This window comes from Podarcis erhardii (genome assembly GCF_964252035.2).
Source record: "Podarcis erhardii genome assembly, chromosome: 10".
Lineage (NCBI taxonomy): Eukaryota > Metazoa > Chordata > Lepidosauria > Squamata > Lacertidae > Podarcis > Podarcis erhardii.
Window position 1 is genome coordinate 41,304,471 of NC_138500.1, and position 26,170 is coordinate 41,330,640.

Consider the following 26,170-nt stretch of genomic DNA (forward strand, 5'->3'; position numbering starts at 1 on the left):
AGCATGATATAGATGACAAGACACTCAGTTCATTGTTCTACTTTATCTCCCTCGGAGCCTCAGGTTGAAATCCTGTGCACAAGCAGGTTTCTGAAACTCTACAAGCTTTAGTAATATTTCTGGCACAATCTATGCATGTTTACTCAGGAAGTAAGTGTAACTGTTGTCAGTGGGGCTTGCTCCCAAGTAAATAAGCTTTCAGCTGTGGCCTTAAGTGCCTTAATTGTAGACCCAATTGCAACCCAATTCCCTCCATGTTCACTTAGAAATAAAATTCAGCAAGTTCAGTGGGGCTTATTCCCAAGTAGCTATGCATAAGATTGCAAAATATGCCTCTAATTTCAGTATCCACGAAGCTTCCTTTTTCAGTAGCAGTCAGTTACAAGGGTTATCAATCTTTTATGGCCAAAAACATGTAAAAAATCATTTCCTGGGGGCAATTAAAATATTCCACTAGGAATGGTTCCTCTTGTTCCACGTAAGAGTGAGAGTTAAAATTTTTCATTTCTCATCTCTCTCTTCCTTTGACTGCTTTTCCCTATCTATTATTTATTGGCTGGCGAAAACATAGTATAGGTTAAATGTGTGATTTAGACTAGTTGAGCCTCATAGTCCCTTCCAGCTCTACAAGGCTATGTTTCTGTGATTTCTCTTTTTGTCATAAATCATATTGGGATGTGGGTGCTTTCCTTCTGTTCTATTGCTTGATCGGACCACTGACAACCTGAACATGCATCCATACATGTGACACTAAGGAAAATACCCCTAATATAGAAGAGGACATTGCCAAGGCTAACCATCTCCCACTTTTGAAATAAAAGCACTGGGATCAAATAGTGAATATTGAAATTCTATGGCAAATATAAACATTATACCAATTTTGGAGATAGGTAATGGAGCAGTAGAATTAAATCCTCAAACATTTAAAAAGCATAAATTCAGCCGGTTAATGTAGCTTTATTATATCTTAGCCAAGAGAGCTGATAATTAATTTGAACCTAAATGCATCTGTTCAGTCAGTGGCTGTTCTGACTAAAGCAAGTAACTCTGCCATAGACAAATCTGGGGCGGAGGGAAGGGGAAATGAGTGAGTCATTATAGTCTTATATTAGCACGACAGATTTTATTGAAATTGTTGACTCATTAGTGGCTTATTCTTCATAGTGTTCTGTCTAGGTATCATTGTGCGCCGCTTCTATTACTATTTCAACATTTATGTCATTTAACAATCTGAGAGAGAAATGCAGTTTTTCAGAAAATGATACTGTTTTAATTTGCTGTCTTGGAGTATTAAAGTTTTGCACTTTAATTTGGAGTGGATAACCCAGCATGTTCACCTATAATTAGTAATGGCAGGACATTTTGGAAAGGAAAGTACCTTGGTTCACATAGCCAAGATTCAAGGGCACTCAGAAAGATATTCTAGTTCATCTGTATCCTGTTTGCATTGGTATGGGCTGTGAGAATTTCGCTGGTTGAGTGGGGGAAAGAGACTGATGGCTCTTGAAGAATGTAACACAAAGATGAGGAACCCTTTTCAGCCAAAGGACCACATTCGTGGGAGATAATCCTTTGAGGGCTGCATACCGGAGGTGGGCAGAAAACAAGGCGAAAGTGGGCAGAGAAATTAGGGTGGCCCTTACCTCTGTACAGTGGTACCCTGGGTTACATACACTTCAGGTTACATATGCTTCAGGTTACAGACTCCGCTAACCCAGAAATAGTGCTTCAGGTTAAGAACTTTGCTTCAGGTTAAGAACTTTGCTTCAGGATAAGAACAGACCTCCGGAACAAATTAAGTACTTAACCCGAGGTACCACTGTACTACAGGTATATTCCAACCACACAAATGTCAGGGGTTTTGAGAGAGAGAGAGAGAGAGAGAGAGAGAGAGAGAGAGAGAGAGAGAGAGAAAAGGAGGGAGAATCTCCAGGCAAGCATGAGGTATCATCACAGATCACAGTTCTTTGGTATATTTCAGCCAGATGAAGCCCTTCAAAGATAGGGCACAGAGAAGAGCCAGTGAGAGGTGTGGCCTAGGGAGAGAGGGTGTAGCCTAAGGATATTTCTGAAGACCTGGAGGGCCCCTGGACCAGAGGTTTGAGATTTCCTACCCAGATTGTAACTGTATATAGTGTGTGGAAAGTTGTTTTTGTGTGTGCACAGAGATAGAGTTCCAATAGCTGAACTTGGCTGGGTTTGTTTCATGTTGAGCAACACTATGGTACATTTGTTTGATGCATGATGGCTGTGTAGGCAAAAGGAGCAGAAATGTGTGATAAATGTTAGGGTACATTAGTGTCATTTTCACACACACACCCCTACATTTCAAGAAGCAATGATTTATGTTTGGATACTTGATTGGGTTCAACTCTTGAATGAGCCATCAGTGTGGGGTGTGGTGGTTTTGATATTCAACATGAGGGTTGTAAATTGTCATCTTGGAGTCATTTTAAATCATACTAGCTTTCCTTCTCCCTGTATCTATCACAGACTTCTGAAATTAATATTAATTTTAAAAATAGTTGTGACAGCACAATGATTTTGGGTGCTGGTACAAATTAAGTGTTTATGAATATTATTCCTTGCCAATTTACTTCTTTCAGATAGGTGTGGGGCATTCCTTTGAATTTCCAGGTGATTTGCTTTTTGTGTAGGAAATCACATTGATCTTCCTTTTTAGTAGTTTAATGTTGTTGTTTAGTCGTTTAGTCGTGTCCGACTCTTCATGACCCGATGGACCAGAGCACGCCAGGCACTTCTGTCTTCCACTGCCTCCCGCAGTTTGGTCAAACTCATGCTGGTAGCTTTGAGAACACTATCCAACCATCTCGTCCTCTGTCATCCCCTTCTCCTTGTGCCCTCCATCTTTCCCAACATCAGGGACTTTTCCAGGGAGTCTTCTCTTCTCATGAGGTGGCCAAAGTATTGGAGCCTCAGCTTCATGATCTGTCCTTCAAGTGAGCACTCAGGGCTCCATTTCCTGAATGGAGAGGTTTGATCTTCTTGCAGTCCATGGGACTCTCAAGAGTCTCCTCCAGCACCATAATTCAAAAGCATCAATTCTTCGGCGATCAGTTTAATAGAGGCAAACAAAGGACAACGAAAAAGGCCCTTTTTCTGTTGCCACCTTCCAAACCTCTGCATGGTGGCACAGATGATGATGACCTTGGGTCAAGGGAGGCTTATGTCTGAAGAGGTGTTTCACGAGGTGCTGACCTCCTGAGCCACATAATACTTTATAGGTTAAAACCAGCACTGTGCATTTGGCTCAGCAATGTACTGGTAGCCAGAGCATCTGGGCCAAAATTGGTATAATATTGTTGGATTGTCTGGATTCCATTAGCAGGCTGGATGTTGTGTTCTGCATCAGCTGCAATTTCCAGCCCATCTTCAAAGGCACCCCCATGTATAGCACATCGCATCATTCCAACCTGGGAGATATCAGAGCATAGGTTACTGAACACAGTCTAACCCTATCTAGATAGGGGTGTAACTGGGCCACCAGCTGAAGCTGCTACCTCAGTTCCACTGAGGCCACCTGTGCCTCAAGTGATAGTGATGGATCCAGAAGAATCTTGAGGCTATGACTCTGCTCCTCCAGTGGGGAGTGCAAACGTATCCAGAACAGATTGAACATCACTTACCTGGACAGCAGAACCACCTAATAACAGTGTCTCTGTCTTACTTGGATTGGGTATCACTGTATGATCCTTCACAACATGATAGCTTGTTCTGGGGGAAAGGAAGCAAAGGATCAGGGGCCTCCCAATACTTGGTAGTGCAGATGAGCCAGGAATCCAGCTGCTCAATCAGATCCCAGCTTTGCTACCATAGTGCACCATGTCTGCTTGTTTTCCTTTTCTGTGCAATTCCTTGTATGGAAAGCTCCCCTGGATAGCTCTCCATCCGCACCGATAAAGCAGGGAATCCAAACTACACTGTATTAGTGGAAGAAATGGAACAAGTTGTCAGAATATTGAGTATTTAATTAGATGGGCAGGTCTTCATATGATGTGGTTGAATTTGAATTCCAGTGTACCCCTTGATCCATAGAGTAACCCCAAGAAACATATTCCTTGACCTCAATTATACATCTAGAAAATGCACACAGTAATAGGAGACCCCTGGGTATGGGTGGTATATAAATTCAATAAATAATAATAATATGATAAACTTAACATAGGAATGCTCCAATGTTTTGGTGTTATGGAACTCTGTCTTCCCTAATCTCAATCTACGTTAGAATGTTTTGATAAATGGGTGTACCTACCTTTGTAGTTGGCTTCTGTTTCATTAACATGTACACCTATTTTATTTATTTTGTATCTCTTTTATGGTTTACAACTATCTCTTCTAATATTACGAAATTAAATGTCCCACTCTTGCCTCTTGTGGATGGCACTTGTTGCAACTGCCGTTTCTTATACATAGTGAAAAGAGATGCATACATTGGTCTTCTGGAGGTAAATGTGAGGGAGAAGGAAATGCAACAACAAGCCTGTATAGCAGCTTTTACAAGTGGGGGTGATGTGGGTGCTACTTCCTTGACATGGCTACAACGCATGATGAGGGCCTACTATGTCAAGAGCCCAGAGGAAGCAGTGAAATGAATCACTTGTTTTGTTGTAGACAGAAGAGTCCAGAGAGAGCAGTCATCTCCAAGCCCACCTTTAAGACTATGCTCAGTAAATGAGAGAAGGAAAGGCTCATCTGGACATTCCTCCCATTGCAAGCATTGTTAACGTTAATAGTGATTAGGGTCAAGAATCATCCGGTTCTTATTGATTTGTGCTCATTTCTATTCTGTAACTAACATGAAATTGGAATTGAATAATCTTTTGGTTTGCTGGTCCAAGTATTCAAGAATGTTCGCTTTCTACCCTATTTATTTTAACAGTAGTTTTCTGTGCAAGGTGGTTAGTGAGAAATGACATTTGGCCTCTCATGCTGTGAACACTGAAAGGGAAAGCGTATTCCTTTTATCTAATGCAGACAAGTCTCTACTAGAAATCAAAACATTTTTTCTTACAAAATGTCCCATCATTTGTCTTTTATGTGGGGTTTTTTTAAAAAAGAAAATGAGCAGGCTGTTTATTAAATGTACACAAGTACGACAGCATTTCCTGCTCCAGAAAAGTTTTACAGTTACACTTTTCCTCTTAAAGTGCTGACCTTTGAAGCCATAAATGGTCTGGGGCCAAGTTACCTTTACAATAGCCTCATTTCACATAGTCCTACCCAAACACTAAGAGTCATTGAAGGTCTTGTTGCTTGTTCTGGAGACATAGCTGTCAACCGTCCCTTATTTTGCGGGAAACTCCCTTATCCCAGCACCGTGTCCCGCTGCTGTCCCTTATTGATGATGTCCCTTAAATTTCCCGGGTTTCAAAGGAAGCAGCTCCTCTCCCTCCCTCCCTGCCGGCCAGGAAGGAGGGAGGCTCCAACTGTGTTGCTTGGCTGCCTGGCCCACCCCCCTCCGGCCTCCTCTCACCAGCCTCAGTCCCAGGGAGCTTCAGGCCCTTCCACCACCATCCTGCTCACTGCCGCCGAACTGAGCGTCTCTGCCTGGGGCCTCCCCTCTGCCCGTCGCTGCCGCCGCTCCCGCTAGACCATACTGCTGCTGTGCCGCCAAAGGACCCAGATGAGATGGGCAGCCTGGCACAGCCTATGAATTGCTGAGGAGCCTTGAGAGGAGAGCGAAGGCAACCATAGAGAAAGCAGTTCAGAGAGAGGAGGAGGAGGCGGACGTGCAGGCAGGTGTTCCAAGGGCTAACCATAGAGGGGGAAAGCGGAGGAAGGACTGCAAGCACTTCTCCCATAGATTTGTAGTGGTAGACTAGCATAGATGGTCTGATCTGTGGGTTTACTTTGGGCGCTATTTCCACCCCCCCTTCCTCCCGCCCCGCCTGATGGAACTGAGAGCTGCAGATGGAGCACAAGAGAAAAGATACAGAACTGCAGCAGCATCTTCATAGCTTGGACTTCATTTTGCGTGAAAAGTGGTTGCTGCTTGTAGTTATTTAATTGCAGTGTTTCATCGGCTGGTGTCACGAGCAGCAACCTCTGGAAACGAAGGGGTAAAAACCGGGGCTGCTCTCCAAAATTATCTGGTCCCTTTTAACTTCGCATTTCAGCTGGTTGACTAAAATCCCTTCTTTTGGCTGCTGATCCATTATTTTCGAGGCTGCTGGTCCCTTATTTTCAAATCTGTAAGTTGACAGCTATGTCTGGAGATGAAGTGAGTGAATATGATGAACAGGGCCTTTGCTGCCGTGGCACCAAGATGTCGGAACACCATCCCAGGGGGGTTCACTTAGCTATGTCCTTTTTGGCTCTCGCTTGTGCAGTGAATAATATTTTATTTCTTGGCTTACCAGCTGTTAGAGCAAAACAAACCACATTCCCAGTTTGGACATAGCACACACATCCCCAGGGATTGAGGATTGTTGCTCCTGCTCACAACAGGGGAGAAATGAGGAGTAATCACTTCATTTATGGTAAGCCATTAATTATGGTTTGCAGTTACTTGTGAATTGGACCATAGTTTTGCTTTTAAACTGTCGTTCAAAAAGGGCTATTATGTTTATTTCCTGCTTATAAGCTCTCCATAGGCCCTTGATCTGATCCACACACACTTGTCTGTCCATGATTTTTCAATTCAAGTAGTGGACATGCAAATGCTTCTATATAAAATCCATTTTAGTTTGCAAAGATAGTCTTTATTTTCTCTTGCATTTCTGGCCTGTAAGTGCTCTGCTCTTCAGAAACGTTCATATAGTGATAATGAGACAGGCCATCCAAATAGCACAAAATTATGGCACACATTTATCTGTTATATATTACCCCTTGCAGCTTCTCTTTAGATGCAAGTGGGGTGGCGAGGGAAAATAAAAGCAAATATAACTCTGTGTGTGTGTGTGTGTGTGTGTGTGAGAGAGAGAGAGAGAGAGAGAGAGAGAGAGAGAGAGATTAGTCAAGTACGTGTGTGTTTATTTAAAAGATTAATTTATCACTTTTCATTAAAAAAACAGGTGTGTACAAATTTAAAACAATATGCACAAAATCAATGAAACACATTTAGCAGTGAAGCAATCCTAATAAAACCAGCAAGTGACATAAATAATAAAAAATTAACAGCCCTCTTACAAAAAGGCGAGTGTTCAGCAGCTTTACTGTTTTTGCTATTTCAGATATATTTTCGGATGGACTAAGAAATCTAAAGGTTCAGGCTTGCCTTGTAGAAACATTACTGACCATCCGGATTCTTTCTCATGAAGAGCGATCCTTGATTTGCCTTCTGAGATGCTACGTTTCATGGTTCTAACTGGGTTCTAGACTCTTCCTCCATCCCTTGCGTCCCAAGGAGACAATAGCATGCTAAATTTCACACACTATGACTTGAAGGTTACATCACTGAAGTGTAACTTGCCGTATCTGCCTGTGGGACTGGAAACTCTGTTTCTTTTCCTACTTGCTTAGGAGTTATAATGTTTGCCTTTTCTATCCTTTCACCATATTGAATTTGTGAAGCATTAAACTAGGATAGAAAAGATGGATTTGTTTTCTTCTGCCCTGTATATGATTTTTTTTTGGGGGGGGGGGGCTGAATCACTAGGCTCTTGAGAAAGCATCAATATCCAGATAATTTTCTGCATCTATGGGTAGCTATCACAAAGATCTGAATGCATCGTTCTAAGTTTGCTGACACTCTGTGGCAGGGATTTCATTATTCAATGACACAATATGGTATAATAGAGATGCATCGTTACTCCTGTAGCTTATAGGCTGAATAGGGAAGGTTCAAGAGGGCACACTGAGATGGTCCGTTTTAGACATGGGAGACTTTGACTCTAAATTTAGTGGATATTTGTAATAGTTATCAAAATGCTACTCCCAAAAAGTTTAGGTACCGTGCTATATTTGATGGAACAGAGAGATAGAATTAGGCAACATCAGCATCTTGGTAATGTCACACTCCAGATCCCCATTTGACACCTCCCTGCAGTTTTATGTAGATATTGAACAGCACGGGGGGAAATGGAACCCTGTGGGATCTTCCCAGCACAAGTCTTGTGTCATGGAGTAGAAGTTCTCCAGTGCTACTATCTGGAAGCAACTTGTGGCTAGGAGTGGAGTCACTGTAACATGCTGCTGCTGCTGCTGCCAACTTGCAGAGCCAGCCCAAAATATACACTGTGATTAGTGGCATTGAATGTCACTGAGACGTCTAGGAGAATCAGCAGGCTTAGAACCCCCTGTTTCTCTCATCTGTAGGCAAAGTGAGTATGGTTGGACTGTTTCTTAAATGTCCCATTTTCTGAGTTAATTTAAAATGGGTTAAAATGAGATTATAAGTGGGCATTATTGTCTTGGAAGATGTTTAGTAGGGCCAATTCTGGGGTGATTTCTAATACAGTGGTACCTCGGGCTACATACGCTTCAGGCTACATACGCTTCAGGTTACAGACTCCGCTAACCCAGAAATAGTGCTTCACGTTAAGAACTTTGCTTCAGGATGAGAACAGAAATTGTGCTCTGGCGGTGCGGCAGCAGCAAGAGGCCCCATTAGCTAAAGTGGTGCTTCAGGTTAAGAACAGTTTCAGGTTAAGTATGGACCTCCAGAATGATTTAAGTACTTAACCTGAGGTACCACTGTACTTGCTTAGTTATTTTACATATTTTTCGTATGGCTGTTGTCCAGAATAGTTGGATTTTGGGTCAGTCTCACCACATGTGGAGGTATGTGCCTATGGAGGTGCACCCTCTCCAGCATTTTGGTGAGGTTACTGGGCGTATCAGTGCTAGCTTTCTTGGTGTTAGGTAGCACCTGTAGGTGAGTTTCAGAGTGAGTTCTTTTAAAAGACATCTGAAGGCAGCCCTGTTTAGGGAACTTTTTAATGTTTAATGCTGTATTGTGTTTTTAATATTCGATTGGGAGCCTCCCAGAGTGGCTGGGGAAACCCAGCCATATGGGTGGGGTATATATGTATGCATGTATGTATGTATGTATGTAAAGGTAAAGGGACCCCTGACCATTAGGTCCAGTCGTGGCCGACTCTGGGGTTGTGGCACTCATCTTGCTTTATTGGCTGAGGGAGCTGGCGTACAGCTTCCGAGTCATGTGGCCAGCATGACTAAGCCACTTCTGGCGAACCAGAGCAGCACACAGAAACACTGTTTGCCTTCCCGCTGGAGTGGTACCTATTTATCTACTTGCACTTTGACGTGCTTTCAAACTGCTAGGTTGGCAGGAGCAGGGACCGAGCAACGGGAGCTCACCCCATTGTGGGAATTTGAACCGCCGACTTTCTGATCAGCAAGTCCTAGGCTCTGTGGTTTAACCCACAGCGCCACCCGCATCCCCTGTATATATGTATACATGTATAAATAAATAAATATCCAGATACCATGTAACTAATGCATGCGTTACCATGGCCATTTCTGCAGTCTCTAGGAATGGCCATAGTTGGCATGCCAGCCTCAGCTAGGCATAGGCACTCTTTTATATGCCACCATTCCCCTTTACAGTCTGCAGAGTGGGTCACAAGACACAACTGCCTCTGTGTTGTGGGGTACCTCTGACTACGTTAGATTGTAGGACTAGAAAGTGCTCCAGATTTGCCCCCTGAGCTGCTGCTGTAAAATGTATTACCCACCCTTCATCAGCAGGTCGCCCAGGATCGGTTGCAACAATTTAAAATGCAGCATTAAAAACGGTTTCAACACATCACGGTCATAGGAATGTTTCTCCAACTCTACTCTTATATGCGATTAGAAACAATGCTTCTGAATTTTAACACATCATGCATTGAACCCTTTTCTGAGGGGGGTGGGACTTCTGAAATTGTATTTTTAATAACGTTGGTATGTAGTTTTCGTTCTGAGGGTTTGAATAGAAATGTTTTGTAATAATATAGAGTTGACGCCATCTGCCACCTCTCCTCCTCCACTGCTAATGCCAGTGCTCTAGCTTATCAACCTTTTTTATATCAGCCTCTTTGAATCCCCCCACTCCACCACTTTCCTGGGCCTCTGAAGTCTGTAGGGGGAATACACATAGCCCGAAGGCAGGAATAACCTTGTTCTTGGAAAAGGAGGTCTTTGGTCAATTGTCTGTCAAATATGTTTAATATAGTCAGATGTGTAGAGTAAGGCCTCTTTTATAGTAAGATATAAACTAGATCAGCATTTTTAGTTCAATAGTAAGCAAGCTTTCGTGTTGCATATTGGGATTATTTAAATCTGTCCAGTTTCATCATTTCCCTCCAAAGCTAGCACACCAGGGTGGAAGTTCCTAGCCTATTCCTCTTTCTGACATGCTTACTTTTAAATATTCAAGGCAGTTTTGACTCCTAGCAGCATTGTAATACCTGATCTCCCATCTGCATCCTGAAGTGATACGCTTCTAGTCTGTAAAGCCTGAAAACCCAGAATGATGTGGGTGGTGCCAGCTGTCGTCATTGTTTAACTGAGAAGAACCTCACTGGTTGGTTCTGACTATTCTGGTTCTACTGTTCCATATATAGTGGTAAGTGAAGAAGCCTGGGGAACCCAGTAGGCGTCCATTGTCGAGCATGGATTTGAACTCTGGGCCCATGCCAACTCTCTCTCAAGTCTATTTTTGATGCAACCATTTTGGCCCTGCTGGGTTTTTTGGAAGTAATCTACTGGATGAGATCATTGTGCTCTGAATTTTAGCAGTAGGAGTTAAAACATGAGAGAAGGAATGGAATCCTGTAGGATTTCCTATCTCTGCTGTATGTTCTATAACAGAATGTTGGCAGCATTGGAAGCTGGCAAATTTACACAAGAATGCATCTATGTTCCTCCGGGAATATGCTAACTGCGGTGGAAACCTTTTACAGGAGACACGGTGTTACATTTTGCTAAAACGTTGAACTAGTCCAAAGTCAAATGTGAAAGGATTCTGTTGATTGGGTTTATTTCTTAAAGATCCATTTCTTAAGCTGTTTTGCCACACACTAATACTTTGTACTACTAAAGCAGTGTTTTTGTATGGGTCTAACATTTGTGACAACCCTGCCCTCCCCCCAATTTCCTCCCTACCTGACGCTGCTTTTTAATTTTCATTTGAATCACCACCTTTCATTGGAGTGTAAATCAAGCCAATTATTTTTGCTCTTTGGAATGTGCCAAGGAATTTGAGCATGGTGGGATTTAAAAATAAAATAATATATATATATCATGCTGTTTACAAAGCATCCCAAAGTAAATGTGTGTGGCAGGCAGAGCCCAATCAACATAGTGAATGTTGGCTGCTTGTTAAAAATAAATGCTTGCTTGGAGGAGTTTTGTTCTTGTGAAACAAGGATGGTGACAAACATTGAGTAATCAAAATACTGCATTTCCGTTGTTGCCAGTTCATTGCCCCTGTGTGGCACATGTATAACAAAACGAATTGTGCAGTCAGTGGGGCAAGAAATATACACAACCTGATCTTAGAAGTAGATTGCATTGCAATGAACTAATACAATCGTTTCTTTTCTCTCGTCACCTACGTCTCTGAGCATTATACGTGACATGATTCGGGTTAGTCAGAAGAGGTCCCCTGTCTTACACTGTGCCTGCCTGCTTGCAAGGAAGCTGTGTGCTAATGGTTAACTGGGATGCTTAGCATAATCACTCTGCTAGTCTGTAGAAGAGGGGAGGTGATTATCACTAAGAACAGATGGGCAGGGTCCAAAACATTGCCAGATTCTGCACCAGCTACATTTCACTGTAGGTTGTTCTAGCTTCTAATTTTTTTTATATAGAAAAAACAAAGTCTTGTGTGTATGTGTGTGTGTTTTCCCCCCTTCTGGCATTTTTTAAAAAAGAACTCACTGAACTAAAGGTTGTTGACTGACGACTTTCCAGCTAAGCTCGCAAATGCAGGCATGGGGGAATTCACATGCTGTCAGTCTTCTCTCTGAATGGATGGGGCAGATGCAATTTTCTACAGTTGCCTCCCTGAAATGTATGGGAGGATTTGCCTGTAAGCATAGTGCTCTGCTCTGCCTCTTTCTGTAGCTCCTTGTGGATTTTATTGTGTCTGTGAGCAGAAATGATTTTCTCTGATATGAGCACTGTCTCTGGGTCCCCAAAGGTATATCCTCCGAATGGAACTCGGTTTTATACTTTCCAGGTAAGTGAGCTTTAATTACTCAAGTTATTAGGAAGTTAATTGCTCTTAAAAGTTGGGGGGGGGAGATGCAAGGGAAAACAGAACATGAGGTTTTCAAGTATTCAGCAGTAAATATTTGAAAATAACATAGTGTTGCCCCCAGCAAAGTAAAGGTTATCTGTCATTTTAGATGAAACCAGGAAGAGTGTGTTCATATTATTATTATTATTATTATTATTATTATTATTATTATTATTATTACAGTGCTGTGCATAAAATGTGCTCGATCATAAGATTTTTAAAATTATTATTTCTCAGGTAGAAATGTGTTTTTTGTATTTCTTAGACAGGAGTTGCAAGAGCATTCCTGAAATAGTTGCAGTGTGCTAATAATGTACGATATACAGTAATGCTTTGCGAAAGTTTGCATGATATACTTGGAGAAGAGGAAAGGGGTTTCTACAACCTTAAAGCCCCACCTAATGATGTGTGGCTTTTTCTTGGGGTCGTTTTGGATGGCAGGAACAGTTATGCATGCCAAGGGGAAGCGTTATCTACTGTTAGATTATCAGGCTCTCTAGTTTATCAGCTAAGTTCAGCTAAAATGAATGACATTTCCTTCATTGCTTATAAAGAATGGTAAGAAATCATTCATCATTTATTGGTATGCCTGAGACGTAAAGCTGACATTCTCTTAGCTACATCCCCATGTCATTTGATTAAACGAAATCCCTAATGCTATGCTTTAAGATAAATATGTAATCTCCCACACACACTCGGTTTCTACCCCTCACTCAATTATTCAGAAGAAAAGGGGAACAAATAAACACAACAGATAAAGTCTAAAGATATCTGTCTCTTTACAGCAACCATTATTTAAAATTGCAATGCCTTTTTCATTTCATCCTCTTTATATGGTCAGGATTAAAATAAAGCTCCCCATGCTTCGTTTTGAATCCATTGTTGTTTTGGCAGTTACAAAGTAATAATCTGTGATGGGTCTTTAATGATTTAATCATAATTAAATAAGGAACAAAATGCTTAGGCTAAAATCTATAACATGCAAAGCAATCCATCTCACTCACTGACTCTGGAAGTATTGCAATATATTTGTGTTTGTTTCAGGTCATATTCCTTTCCTCTATTGTGGTGCTATTTTTAACCCAGTCGTCCTGCCCTTTTCTACACTGATATCTGCTGATAGCTGAAGGCTGTGCTGAAACAGTGTGTTATCTTTCACACAGTGATATTCTGCCGATCCTGGCAGTGATTCAGGAATGTGAGTGTTCCAAAGTTTGGTCATTTCCAGATTGGTTAATTCTCCCTCTCCCTACAGACACACAACTGAAACTCTGCAGTCTCCCATACTGTGTGTGTTCCTGTATATTCTCAGTGTATTGAACCCTGTTCCATGGACAGATGTTGCTGCACTCATCTCTCATAAGCCACAGCCAACATAGTCATGGATGGTGGGAGGAGTTGTCCAACAACAGCTTCTCAATTTTTCTGCCCCAGCCCTTTTCCTACTTGCCTCCAACCCATATCAAATAAGTTTTCAACTTATTTTTTTTATTTTAAAACTTAACAGTAATCCTTTGCCCAGATGGGCAGGTCTGTGCACCTAAACAAAACTTAAGTGGGCATAACTAAACACCAGAAGGCAGTCAAAGGACATGATCCCAAGCTTTTGCACGAAGCTTTATGGCCTTGGTATTATTTGCCTGTTGGGTTCCACCAGACCACAATGCTGCAGGCCTCTCTGAAAGATCTTAAAGCTCACCTGCTTTCAGTGACTTTCCCATGAAGGGTTTTTTAAAAAATAAAATAGAAATGGTTTGTGGGCTTTGATTGTATTTTAGTCATTTTGGAGGGGCTACCTGATTTATTAGTTTCTTGATTCGCAGTGTTTTTATTATATCACTGCATAGTATTGTAAGCTGCCTTGAAAGGGTCTACTCCGAAAGGCAGCATATATTAAAAAAATTAATACATAAAAACAGGTGCTTCCTATTCCCTTTATGAAGAGATGCACATGAGGGTTCTAGATGCCCCATTCTGGGCATTTTCTGTCTCACAGAAGAGAACATAGGAAGCCTGGGAGATTTGAAGCTCTCTGAGCACATTGAATTCTCAGATCTAGAGCCCAAATTCCAAGCATGAAAATTCAGTACTGTACATTCCCTTGTATTGCATTAGAAATGTTCAGCCAGATCGACTGTAACACCACAATATTTATGCTTAAGTTATTAATTTATTTTTGTTTTATAGGCCATGATTCAGAGAGCTCTCTTAGGTGTGCTGGGGCTGCTAACTTCTCCTCTTTAGGCAGCAGCCCATTCCCAAGCCACACCATAAAACACTTCTGAAACTACACAGACAAGGCAGGGCATGGAATGGGGAAAACAAGTAATCGTGAATTGGTCACATTCTGAATTATGGCCACAGACAGCAGTAGTATTAAATCTTAAGGCAGAACACCCGGTTTAAAGCGCTCTATTAAAAATAGATGTCGTGTTAAAACATGAAGTTAGGATGCATATCTCACTTGTAACCCCCTCCCCTTCCACCCCACCCCCCAACAACTTCTTCTCCCTGACTGAAGATTAGATATAACACTAAAGGGTACTATACCTTTTATATTTTATCTCTGGGATAAGTTACTTACAGTGAAATCTTAGGCATTTTTCCTGAGAAGTAGATTCAGTTGGGTTCAACTGTAGCTGCTCCATAGTTTCCTTACACACTTGTACTTATTCGTTAAAGGTTCCTGGTTCCAATAACATTTGAATGAGATACTGTGCTTCTTTCAAAATGCTGTGGGTTCCCGCATTGCCCAGAAGTTTTCCTCTGTCCCCATGTGGGTATTGGTGGAGTGGGGCGGGGACTGGCACAGCTACTTAGGCATAAAGTTAGCAATTCATGAGTGGTGACATCACCCAACAGCAGTGTCAGTGGGCTCCTGTGAGTGGTACTTTTTTACCATGGAATGCGGGTGGCGCTGTGGTCTAAACCACTGAGCCTCTTGGGCTCGCCAATCAGAAGGTCAGCAGCTTGAATCCCTGCGACGGGGTGAGCTCCTGTTGCTCTGTCCCAGCTCCTGCCAACCTAGCAATTCAAAAGCACACCAGTGCAAATAGATAAACAGGAACTGCTGCAGTGAGAAGGTAAACAGTGTTTCCTTGCTGGTTTCCATCACAGAAGCAGTTTAGTCATGCTGTCCACATGACCCAGAAAGCTGCCTGTGGACAAACGCCGGCTCCCTTGGCCTGAAAGCAAAATGAGTGCTGCAACCCCATAGTTGCCTTTGGCTGGACTTAACCATCCAGGGGTCCTTTATGTTTTTTACGTCTACTTTTTTTTTACTTTTTACATGTGCTGGAAGCCACCCAGAGTGGCTGGAGAAACCCAGTCTGATGGGTGGGATATAATAATTAAAAAACCTTATTATTATTATTAAGAACCTTCTCCCTCTGGTCCACTCCTGGGCCATAAATCGAAGGCCCCGACTGTAGCTTTGCCATTGGATACCCTGTTTCATGAGTCCCAAGGGCATTTGATTAAGACGTTGTGACTAGTTTTACATTCCCGCACTTCTTCTTTTTCAACCTGGCATTATACAGAGTTTATAGTATGCATGCCATACTGAGCATTGCGCAGGGGGTGGGGGTGGGGACTGAGTCAACCAAACTGTTCTTCAAGTCCTACTAAGTTGCCCTCGGAACTGGATTTGAGGCTATGGACTGTGCAAGAGTTCTCAAGAAGAGCGCTATCTATCTCATCCACCATTTGTAAACATTGCTGTAGCAGCAAGCACTTTCCCCACCACATGTTAAACGCAAAGCTCCTATACTGGTGAGCGTAGGGCCCAATACAAGTGAAACAGGGTGGAAACAGACCTGAGACAGCTCTCAGGCATCAGCTTTTGTTTACCATAGATCCAGTTACATAGAGTTGGTTCAGTGTGTGTGTGAATTATAACAACTGGCTATAATGGGATTTTGACAAACTAGTTGCATCAGAAGACGGATCTACACCACTGAATTTACTGCGCTGTCACTGCAATTGAGCAGCTACTTGGTAGATATGTGGACCTGTAGAACTGGGTGACAGAGCTTGCTATATCATGGGGGCCTGGGATAGAAGAGAATTATTTCCCTTTCCATCTCCTTTCCATCTGACACCCTCAGTTTTTGTCTCTTATACTGACCCCAAGTTCATCATAATTCCCTCATTTACCCCTTGATTTGTTATGTGTCTTTCTAAACTCTTTGATCATCAGCTAAGTTTCAGTCAAAACTGGGTTCCTGCACAAGTCCCTTTAATCTGCAACTGTTTAATCGTGTGAGTAGTCTCAAGTCTATTAATAGTCCTGCTGATGTTTTGTGTTTAAAATTAGTCCAGATGTGATATTTGCTAATAGTTACAAGTAATACTGTTAAAATAAGCCTGCATCGCATTTGCATATTCAGTATATCCAGCCAGCAAAGTTTATATATTTATATATAGAAACACACATGCACATACTGGAAATAAGATATTGTTAAACACACAAGGCATGTGAGTCATATTTCCCTTATATAAATTTACCTGCTATTTGTTATCCATTACGCAGAGCAGAAGGTATTGTGGATTTTTAAATGAAATCTCTTAAATGAAATTTCAAATGTATTCTTTTACATGCTGAGTTTAATTACAAAGTGATGAAATGCATATGCAGTTTAGAAAAATGCTTCATTTGTATGCGTTTTATCACCTGCCTATTTTTATTCTTTGTGCCAATTATTTGCTTATATTTTCTTGAGTACAGCACAGTTAAGAAAGAAGGCTTGGAGTTGACATACAGTGGTACCTCGGGTTACATACGCTTCAGGTTACAGACTCCGCTAACCCAGAAATAGTACCTTGGGTTAAGAACTTTGCTTCAGGATGAGAACAGAAATCGTGCTCCAGCAGCGCGGCAGCAGCGGGAGGCCCCATTAGCTAAAGTGGTGCTTCAGGTTAAGAACAGTTTCAGGTTAAGAACGTACCTCCAGAACGAATTAAGTTCTTAACCAGAGGTACCACTGTATACAAGACACTCAGTGGTGAAAAGCTCCATAAGATTATGACAATCCCACCAATAAGATTCACAATCAGATGTTCTTCCCCTTGCATATTTTTTCCAGCTGGTTATGTTAATGCGGACATTTTCCTGCAGATTAGTTTCAGTGTTTATAAAATTAAATTTTCATTTACCACATGAATGAAAGTGAATAAATATAACTTCATTTGAGTATTTATTTATTTATTTATTTATTTATTTATTTATTTATTTAAATTTCTTTTTATTGAGTTTCTCTTAAAAAAACCAAAAGAAAAAAAATAAACAAGTCAACAAATTCAAAAGAAATAGCCATACATAGCACAAAATAACATCCATTACAGTTCTTTGTCTTCTTCCTTGAATCTTTATATCTTTAGATATTTAAACCTTTCCTCTACACACCCATTGACCTCCTTCCCTCCCGATTTCGGGCTTCTTAATAAAAATTCTTTCTTTTTTCTGCAGCTATTAATTGTTAATGGTTTACGCGTCGTAAGACTTATATCAAACCTGCTATAGTTTTTAGGTCTCTATAGTTTCCTTCAATGTATACCATAAATTTATTCCAGTCACTAATAAACTTTGTATTTTTTTGGTTTCTGATTTTTTGTGTCATTTTTGCTAAATCAACATATTCATATAATTTTGTTTGCCAATCTCTGATCGTTGGGGTATTTGGACTTTTCCAATTTTGTGCAATTAATATTCTAGCGGCAGCTGTGGCATATTGGAATAATGTCTTATCTTCTTTTTTTATTTCATCCCCAATTATTCCTAGTAAGAATGCCTCTGGTCTTTTAGGGAAGGTATATTTAAATTTTTTTTTAACTCATTATAAATAAGTTCTCAGAACTTCTTCATTATTTCTCAGGTCCACCACATATGGTAGAAATTGCCTTCTTTGATTTTACACTTCCAGCAAGGCTTATTTCCTGTTTTGTACATTTTCCCTAGTTTTGCCAGTGTGATGTACCACCTATACATCATTTTTTCCAAATTTTCTCTGAGTAAGACACATGCCGTGAATTTCATTCCACTAGTCCATAATTTCAACCACTTATCATATTCTATATTGTATCCCAAGTCTATTGCCCATTTTGTCATGACCTCCTTTATTTCTTCATCTTTAGTGTCCCAATCTAGTAATATGTTATACATATTAGATAATAACTTGGATTTACCTTCAATTATTTTTATCTGGAATTTAGATTTTTTCTTGTTTATCCCTACTTTTTTGTCTTCCTTCCAAACTGCATTTATTTGATGAAATTGCAGCCAGCCTGTTAATTTGTCTTTCAACTCCTCATATGTTCCCAATTTCCATCCACTCTCTGATCTTATCAGTAGGTCTTCATATGTCAGTCTTTCTCCTTCCATATTTGCTTTTTTGGTTGTTAAAATATCAATTGGTGATAACCACCAGGGTGTTTTCCATTCCAGAAGTTTTTTATTTTTCTCCCAAACTTCATATAGTGGCCCTCTAATAATGTGGTTTGAAAAACCTTTATGTACCTTTTCTTTATTTAGCCACAAATAGGCATGCCAACCGAATCTGTTGTTGAAGCCTTCTAAGTCTAACAGATCGGTGTCTTCCAAATTAATCCAATCTCTGATCCAGCAGAGGCAGGAGGCCTCAAAGTATAATTTCAGATTGGGTACCGAGAATCCCCCTCTTTCTTTCCGATCTGTAAGTAATTTGAATCTAATTCTCGGTCTTTTCCCTTGCCATATAAATTTTGAAAGAGTTTTTTGCCAATCTTTAAACATTGAGGAACCTCTAATCACTGGGATGTTTTGGAACAAAAATATCATTCTTGGGAGTATGTTCATTTTTATTGCTGCCATCCTTCCCGCCCACGAAAGTTTTACTGTGTTCCACGTATCTAGATCTTTTTTAATCTCCTTCCATGTTGTGGAATAATTATCCTGAATTAAATTTATGTTTTTTTGTGGTTAGCCAAATTCCCAAATATTTTAATTTTTTTGCCACCTTGATTCCATTCTGTATCTCCAGTTTTTCTCTTTCATCTTTCCCCAAATTTTTAGTCAACATTTTTGTCTTTAATTTGTTTAATTTAAAACCGGATAGTTTGCCATATTATTCTAATATCTCCAAGGCCTTACTAACACTTTTCTGTGGTTCTTCTAGGGATAGCACCAGATCATCTGCGTACGCTTTTAGTTTGTATTCCTTCGTTCCCTTGAATCTCTGGTGTTGCTCTTATTTTGTTCGTAATTACCTCTAATACCATAATGAATAAAAGCGGGGATAGAGGGCATCCCTGTCTTGTTCCTTTTTCAGTTTTGAATGAATTTGTTAGATTATTGTTTATAATCAGTTTAGCAGATTGGTTCGAATAAATCGATTTTATTCCTTCCATAAATTCGCCCTCTAGCCCTGCTTTCTCCATACTTTTTAATAAGAACAGCCATGAGACGTTGTCGAATGCCTTCTCTGCATCGATGAAAATCAGCGCCGCAGGTACCTCATTCTTACACTCCAGATATTCAGTGATGTTTATGATATGCCTTACATTGTCTTTGAGTAACCTATTTGGGAGGAATCCTGCTTGATCTTTATGTATTAAATTTACTAGGCATATTTTGAGTCTGTTTGTCATCACCTCTGCGAAAATTTTATAATCGTTGTTTAATAGTGATATAGGTCTATAGTTTTTGATATTTAATTTATCCGTGTCCGGTTTAGGGATCATCGTAATGTGGGCCTCTTTCCATGTCTCTGGTATCCTACCTCCTCTTAATATATTGTTTATGATGTCACATAGCACTGGCGTTAGTTGGTTTTCTAATACTTTATAATATTTAGCTGACAGTCCATCCGGTCCCGGGGCTTTCCCTGGTTTCATCTTCCTTATCGCATCCTGGATCTCTTCTGCTTTTATAGGTTTATTTAATTGAGTTCTTTCTTCCTCTGTTATCGTCTTCCCACTGTAGTCTTCTAAATATTCTTCTATCCGGGTTATCTCTTCGTCTTCCTTTTTGTACAATTTCTCATAAAATTTGAGGAAATTTTCCTTTATTTCTTTTGGATCTTCTATCAATTGTTCCTCTATTTTTATCTTATTTATTACATTTTGTTTTTGCCTTTTTTGCAGTTGCCAAGCTAATAGTTTACCTGTTTTGATAGCTGATTCAAAATATTTTTGTTTCATTAACTTAATTTTCCATTCAATTTATTGACTTGTTAGCATTGAATACTGTGTTTGTAACATTTTTATTATTTGTATGTTTTGTTCATCTTTCGGGTTTGTTATTATTATTTTTTCACATTCTCTTAGCTGACTAAGGATTTCCTCTTATAGCTATTTTGCTGAATAAGAAACCCTCTTAGGACCGCCTTGCTGGCATCCCAGACTATATCTATACGTGTTTCTTTATTGAGATTCAGACTGTAATAGTCTTTTAAGGTGGCTTGGGCTTTTTCAATAACATCTTCACTCTCTAATAAATATTCATTCATTCTCCATCTGAACCCGCCCTGTGATACACCTTTTATTTCGAAAACTATTGAATTATGATCAGAGAGGGTTCTAGGTTGGATTTCGCACTTTGAAGTTCTTAATGTGAGTTCTCTTGAGACCCAGATTTGATCAATTCTGCCCCAGCTCTTATGTGGCTCTGAAAAGAAGGTGAATTGCTTCTCTATTGGGTGTTTGTATCTCCAGATGTCTACTAAATCTAAATTTTCCTCCAGATTGTTAAAGGATCTTGGCAGTTTCCCTTGATTACATTTTTTCTTTTCTGATTGTCTATCTTTTTCTGGTGCCGGCACTCCATTGAAGTCTCCCAATAATATCGTCTTGTTACACTCTAGCTCCAGTAATATTAGTTCCAGTTTCTTAAAGAACTCCAATTTATTCAGGTTCGGGGCATATATGTTTATCACATTAAGTTTTCCACCCTGGAAGTTAATTTGTACCCCCAAAATCCTTCCTTCATCGTCTTTGCAGATTAATTTGGGTTCCCATTTTTCTTTGACATATATCGCTACCCCTCTCTTTTCCCCTGCAATAGAATTTATAAATTCAACCCCTAATTTTTTGTTTATCAGAATATGTTTATGCTTTTTAGTCACGTGTGTCTCCTGTATACAGATTAAATCAAGATTCTTTCTTTTCAAAACATTCACGATTTTATTCCTTTTGGTTTTTTCATTCAAACCGTTCAGATTCCATGACAAAATTTTCAGATTCATTATTGTATTTACTTTCCAATCTACAAATAACGAATAATTTAGATTCGAGTGGTTTTGTTTTCTGTATCCTCTTCCTCTTCTTCTTCTTCTTCTTCTTCTTCTTCTTCTTCTTCTTCCGCTGCTCCCTCTTCCTCTTCCTCTTCCTCTACTTCTTCTTCCCTTCCTTTATCTTCCTGTTCTTTTCCTTTCTCCTTTTTCCTTCTTCTCTCCTCTGGGTCTCCGTTTCTTCCTCCATATCTCTCCTCTACTTTTCCAAGATCTTTCTCATATCTACGCAGAAATTTCCTCACTTCTTGGGTCTCAGTAATTCTGAATCTTTTTTTTTTTATAGAAAAGGAGATCCCCTCAGGGAACTCCCATCTATGTTATATACCATTGTTTTTTAACACACTTACTAGCTGTTTGTAACCTTCTCTTTTGCGTAGGAGTTTAGTTGGTATCTCTTTAAAGATGATGATTGGTCTGCCTTCGATGATTAATTTCTTTTGATAACTTGTTCTTAATATCATATTTTTCATCTCCATCGAATTAAATATAACTAGGCAATCTCCTGGAACTTTTTTTGATTTTACTTGTTTAGACCTTATTTTTATTCTAAAGGCATTTTCCATCGTAAAGGCAACCTCCTCTTCTTTCAGTTCTAACCATTTCGCTAGCTCTTTAGTCATTTTTTCTTTAATATTCTCATTTGTTTCTTCTCCTACTCCTCTAAATTTTAAATTTAGCTGCTTCTGTTTCATTTCAATCATCGCTAAATTATCCAAAACTTGATCTTGATTTCTATTCAGTTCTCCTATTTCATCTTTTATCCTATCTGCCTCCTTCCTTTGTTCTTTCATATCTTTTCGTATTTTTTTGTTTGTTTCTTCCATGGTCTTTGACCGAACTGTCAAGTGTTTAATTTTATTTGACAGTTCTCCTACTGCTCCCTCTATTTTCTTATCTATCAACTCATGCATCTTTCCTAGCTTTTTCTCCATATGTATTTCACTCTGTTTGAATTCTTCCTTTATTTTTACCCATAGGATATCCAAGTCCTTGATTTCTTCTTGTCGGGATGCTTTCCTATCTAATGGAGTTCCTCCTATCTTTTTCCCGTTTTTCCCAGACATTTTCTCCTTCTCGACTTTTTAAAATGAGTTTCTTGTAATATTTGTTCTCTCCCCTAGAGGGTGCACAATCTTAACCAGTTTTAATTAATTATCAGACAATATATTGAACAGCATTTTCTTAAACAATCTAATTCCCAAAAAATTTTTTTACCAATAGAGATCAAAAAAGAAACGTATAAGGTAGTTCTGTGAATATGACAAATCAGGTTGTTCTCAGTCCCTTTAGGTTCTTACAAATACACAAAGTTGCTATTCATTCAAAATTAGCTTGTAGAATTTCCGACTCCAAATCTAAAGTCCCAAATATCAATTAGTTTCCCAAATCGAAATCCCAATTTATAAACTTACAATCTGAAATTTACAATCTGAATTTACAAATTTACAATCTGAATTTAGGTAAAGTCCAAGGTAAATTCACAATTAATACAGGTTAATTCGAATTGATTCAGTAATAATCTTATTAAGAAATTATTATTTATGCAATGATAAGGGCCTTATATGAAGACCGTGAATAAAATATTAATCTTACAAGAAAGACTTTATGTAAAGTAACCATTAGAAAAATCATAAATTTAACATATATCTGACTTTTGTTTTGGATAATGGCTTCCTGTTCTTTCTTTTACTTGATCTTCAGCCACTTGGTTAGCTTAATCCAATTCAAATATTTTATCAAGAGAGGGAATCAGTATTTGGAAATCGGTCTAAATAAATTTCTTCTGTATCCAGAAAGGGACAAAAAGTGCCAACACAGTCCGTAGAGAAAAAAAAAATGGATGGGTAAAAAATAAAAATAAAAAATAAAAAATAAGCGTAGTCTCTAATGTGCAGTCTGTTAGGTTCCAAACAGTTAGGCCTCCAAAAAAAGGAAAAGGTAGAGAAGAGAGGGTTGTTTATTTTAAGTTCTAAGTTCTATGCTCTTCAGCCACTTGCTGGCTTAATCCAATATTGAGTTATGTTGAAAAGAGACGCAGAGATCCAAAATCAGTCTATCAAATGGAGGGGAGTATATACCCCAGTAATCTTAAATATACCCCTCTATGACTTAGTTTGTATATAATTCCATTTCAAAAAGCTCCAACCTTTGAGAGTCCGGGGTATTCAGAGTTTAATCCAATCAGTCAAAGAGAAAAGATAAGTATCCAAATAAAGATATGTATATAGCCCTATAAGTTCAATTCATGTAGGGATCCAGGTGACTCAGAAAAAGGAAGTGAAGAAGAAGTCAAAAATCTAAGTTCTTGGGGGGGGGGGGAGGTAAAATTCCAAAGTTGAGGTTTGAAAAAAAAGAAGCAAAAATTTACACTCCTGTTTATCAATTACCAAGCTGTAATATAGGGGGTTCCGGATTTAAAAAAACAACACAATAAGTGGAGATTATTATTTAATGTCTAGTTTAAAGCCTTTGTGTTTTATTTCGTCTTCTCTCTTCTCCCCTCCTTCCCCCTTATGTTTCCATATTAAGGATTAAGGCTTCAAAGTATTTCACTCTTTGTAACCACTGTTCAGTTCTTTCTCTTATCTTTTAAAGCTCTCCCCAGAAAGAATACAAAGTCTCTAAAGGTCTTCTTCGTTACTTTTATATTATTTAGTTTCCTTTGCCTCGCTTAAAAGTTGCTGAGGACTTTCACTTTTCTGTTTCTACAGCGGGTGACTAATCACTTCCTTTCTTCACTCTTACAGCTATATATCCTGCGCCATTTTCACTCCAAAAAACGGGTCAGGCTCCTCAATTAAATCCTTTTACATCCAGAGTTCACTTAGTGTATAATCCAAATTTTTAGTCAAGAATTATTCCAGAAAAACACTAAGGGTTCTGTTCTTAAAGTTACGGAGGTTTCTCACTTTTCCACTGGGAGCTAGAGGCATTGCAACACGGGGTCCGCAGAGCTTACCATTCGCTTTTCTCAGTCCCGTCACTCTCGAGTCCTTTTTTTTAAAAAAAAACCCCGAAAGAACGTCGGAACTACTCCTACGCTGCTGGACAGCTTGTCCCTCAAGGTTGTCCCCCTTGAGATTTTGGGGGTCACAGTGCCCTTGCGTTGCTCCCAAGCCCCCGTGAGGCTCAGAAAAGCCCTTCAGCGGCTTCTCCGCACTCCCTGCTGCTTGCGATCCAAACCGGAAGTCATTTGAGTATTTTAAAAAAAAAATCATCAAAAAACAACAACCCAAAAACCTGCACCTTTTAATTCAGTTTCTGATGCATAGTAAAATGCTAAATGTTCTGGAAGCAATTTACATTACTTAATTGTTTAATGATTATAGTTAGACATATGTGTATCTATAAATGACATATCTACACATACTTTTTTTAAAAAACCCCTGAATAGATTGCTGTACACATTGGATCCTGTTTCATCCAAAGTTGAACTGCTTATTGGGATCAGAACGGTTCTCTAAAGGAGGATCCAGTGGGGTTTTCTCAGTCAAAGCAATTACAGTGGTATCTCAGGTTACAGACGCTTCAGGTTACAGACACTTCAGGTTACAGACTCCGCTAACCCAGAAATAGTACCTCGGGTTAAGAACTTTACTTCAGGATGAGAACAGAAATCGTGCAGCGGTGGCAGCAGGAGGCTCCATTAGCTAAAGTGGTACCTCAGGTTAAGAACGGACCTCCAGAACGAATTAAGTTCTTAACCCAAGGTACCACTGTATTAAGTTTGTGGGTGACAAGAGTACCAGAGGAGTGAGGACATCAGAGAGTAAGAAAGAAACGTAGAAAGATATTGCTAGAGGAAAAGAATTCAACACTTACACACTGCCCTACCTTTAAATTAAGTTCTTAACCTGAGGTACCACTGTAAAAGGGAACGCTCAGGGTGGGCACACACAGGAGCACATAGATGCCATGTGACAATAGGAATGGATTAAGATTTATGCCATATTGAGTAAAGGAAAGAGATGTGTTAAATTTAACATGCAGTTGAATAGTGGATACTTCATATTTCCCTTGATGAGTGTCACATTTTTCTGGTGAACAAAGATGGTGCCGTACTGCTATGAAAATACAGTCTTCCTAAATAGAAAGCGATAGCTCCATCTCTTTAAAAGTGTGGACTAGATGTCCGTATTCTGCTTCTGCGTTGCAAGTAGTTTTCTAGACCATTTCAGACAGTCTACCCATGCTTGGTGTTGGTGTTGTTAGGATTATGTGCATAAGAAAAGTCCTGCTGGAGCAGACCAGGGAGATATCTAGCCGAGCTTCCAGTTCCCCACAGTGGCCAACCACATGATGCTAAGAAACCCACAACCAGCACATGAGGGCAATAGCCTTCTCCTGCAGCTGTTCTCATTTGGGGGCACCCTGCCTTTTAAAGCCTTCTAAGTTGGTGACAGTCACCACATCTTCTGTTAGCAGATTCCAAAATGTAACTATGCGCTGGGTAGAAAAAAACCCCTACTATTTTCATTCCGTTATTGAACTTATTTGTCACTTGCTGCCTAAGCGACTCACTTTTAAAAACATAAACATAAATGCACTATACCATAAAAGAAACAAGGGTTGAGAATTCTTCAAGGGTTGAGAATTCTATAGTATAGTGTATTTTAAAATCAGGTTTCAGAGTTTTAGGGGGTTTTGAATGTTTTATGTAGTTTTTATGTAGTTTTATGTAGTTTTTCAATTTCAT

At 39.6% G+C, this 26,170-nt stretch overlaps 1 protein-coding gene across 5 annotated transcripts in view; it reads left to right on the top strand.

Moving 5' to 3' along the window:
• PPFIA2 (PTPRF interacting protein alpha 2) overlaps positions 1-26,170 on the top strand; it is a 266,876-nt gene that overhangs the window by 69,285 nt on the left and 171,421 nt on the right. Inside the window, exon 1 of one of the 5 annotated variants that reach the window (XM_081878564.1) lies at positions 11,909-12,148. The exons of 3 other annotated variants lie outside the window; for them this stretch is intronic. In XM_081878564.1, coding sequence (XP_081734690.1) covers positions 12,068-12,148 — 81 coding nt within the window. In that variant the 5' untranslated portion in view covers positions 11,909-12,067. Of the gene's footprint in view, positions 1-11,908; positions 12,149-26,170 lie in introns of those variants that run through there. One more of the 5 variants, XM_081878562.1, reaches the window with a different exon arrangement.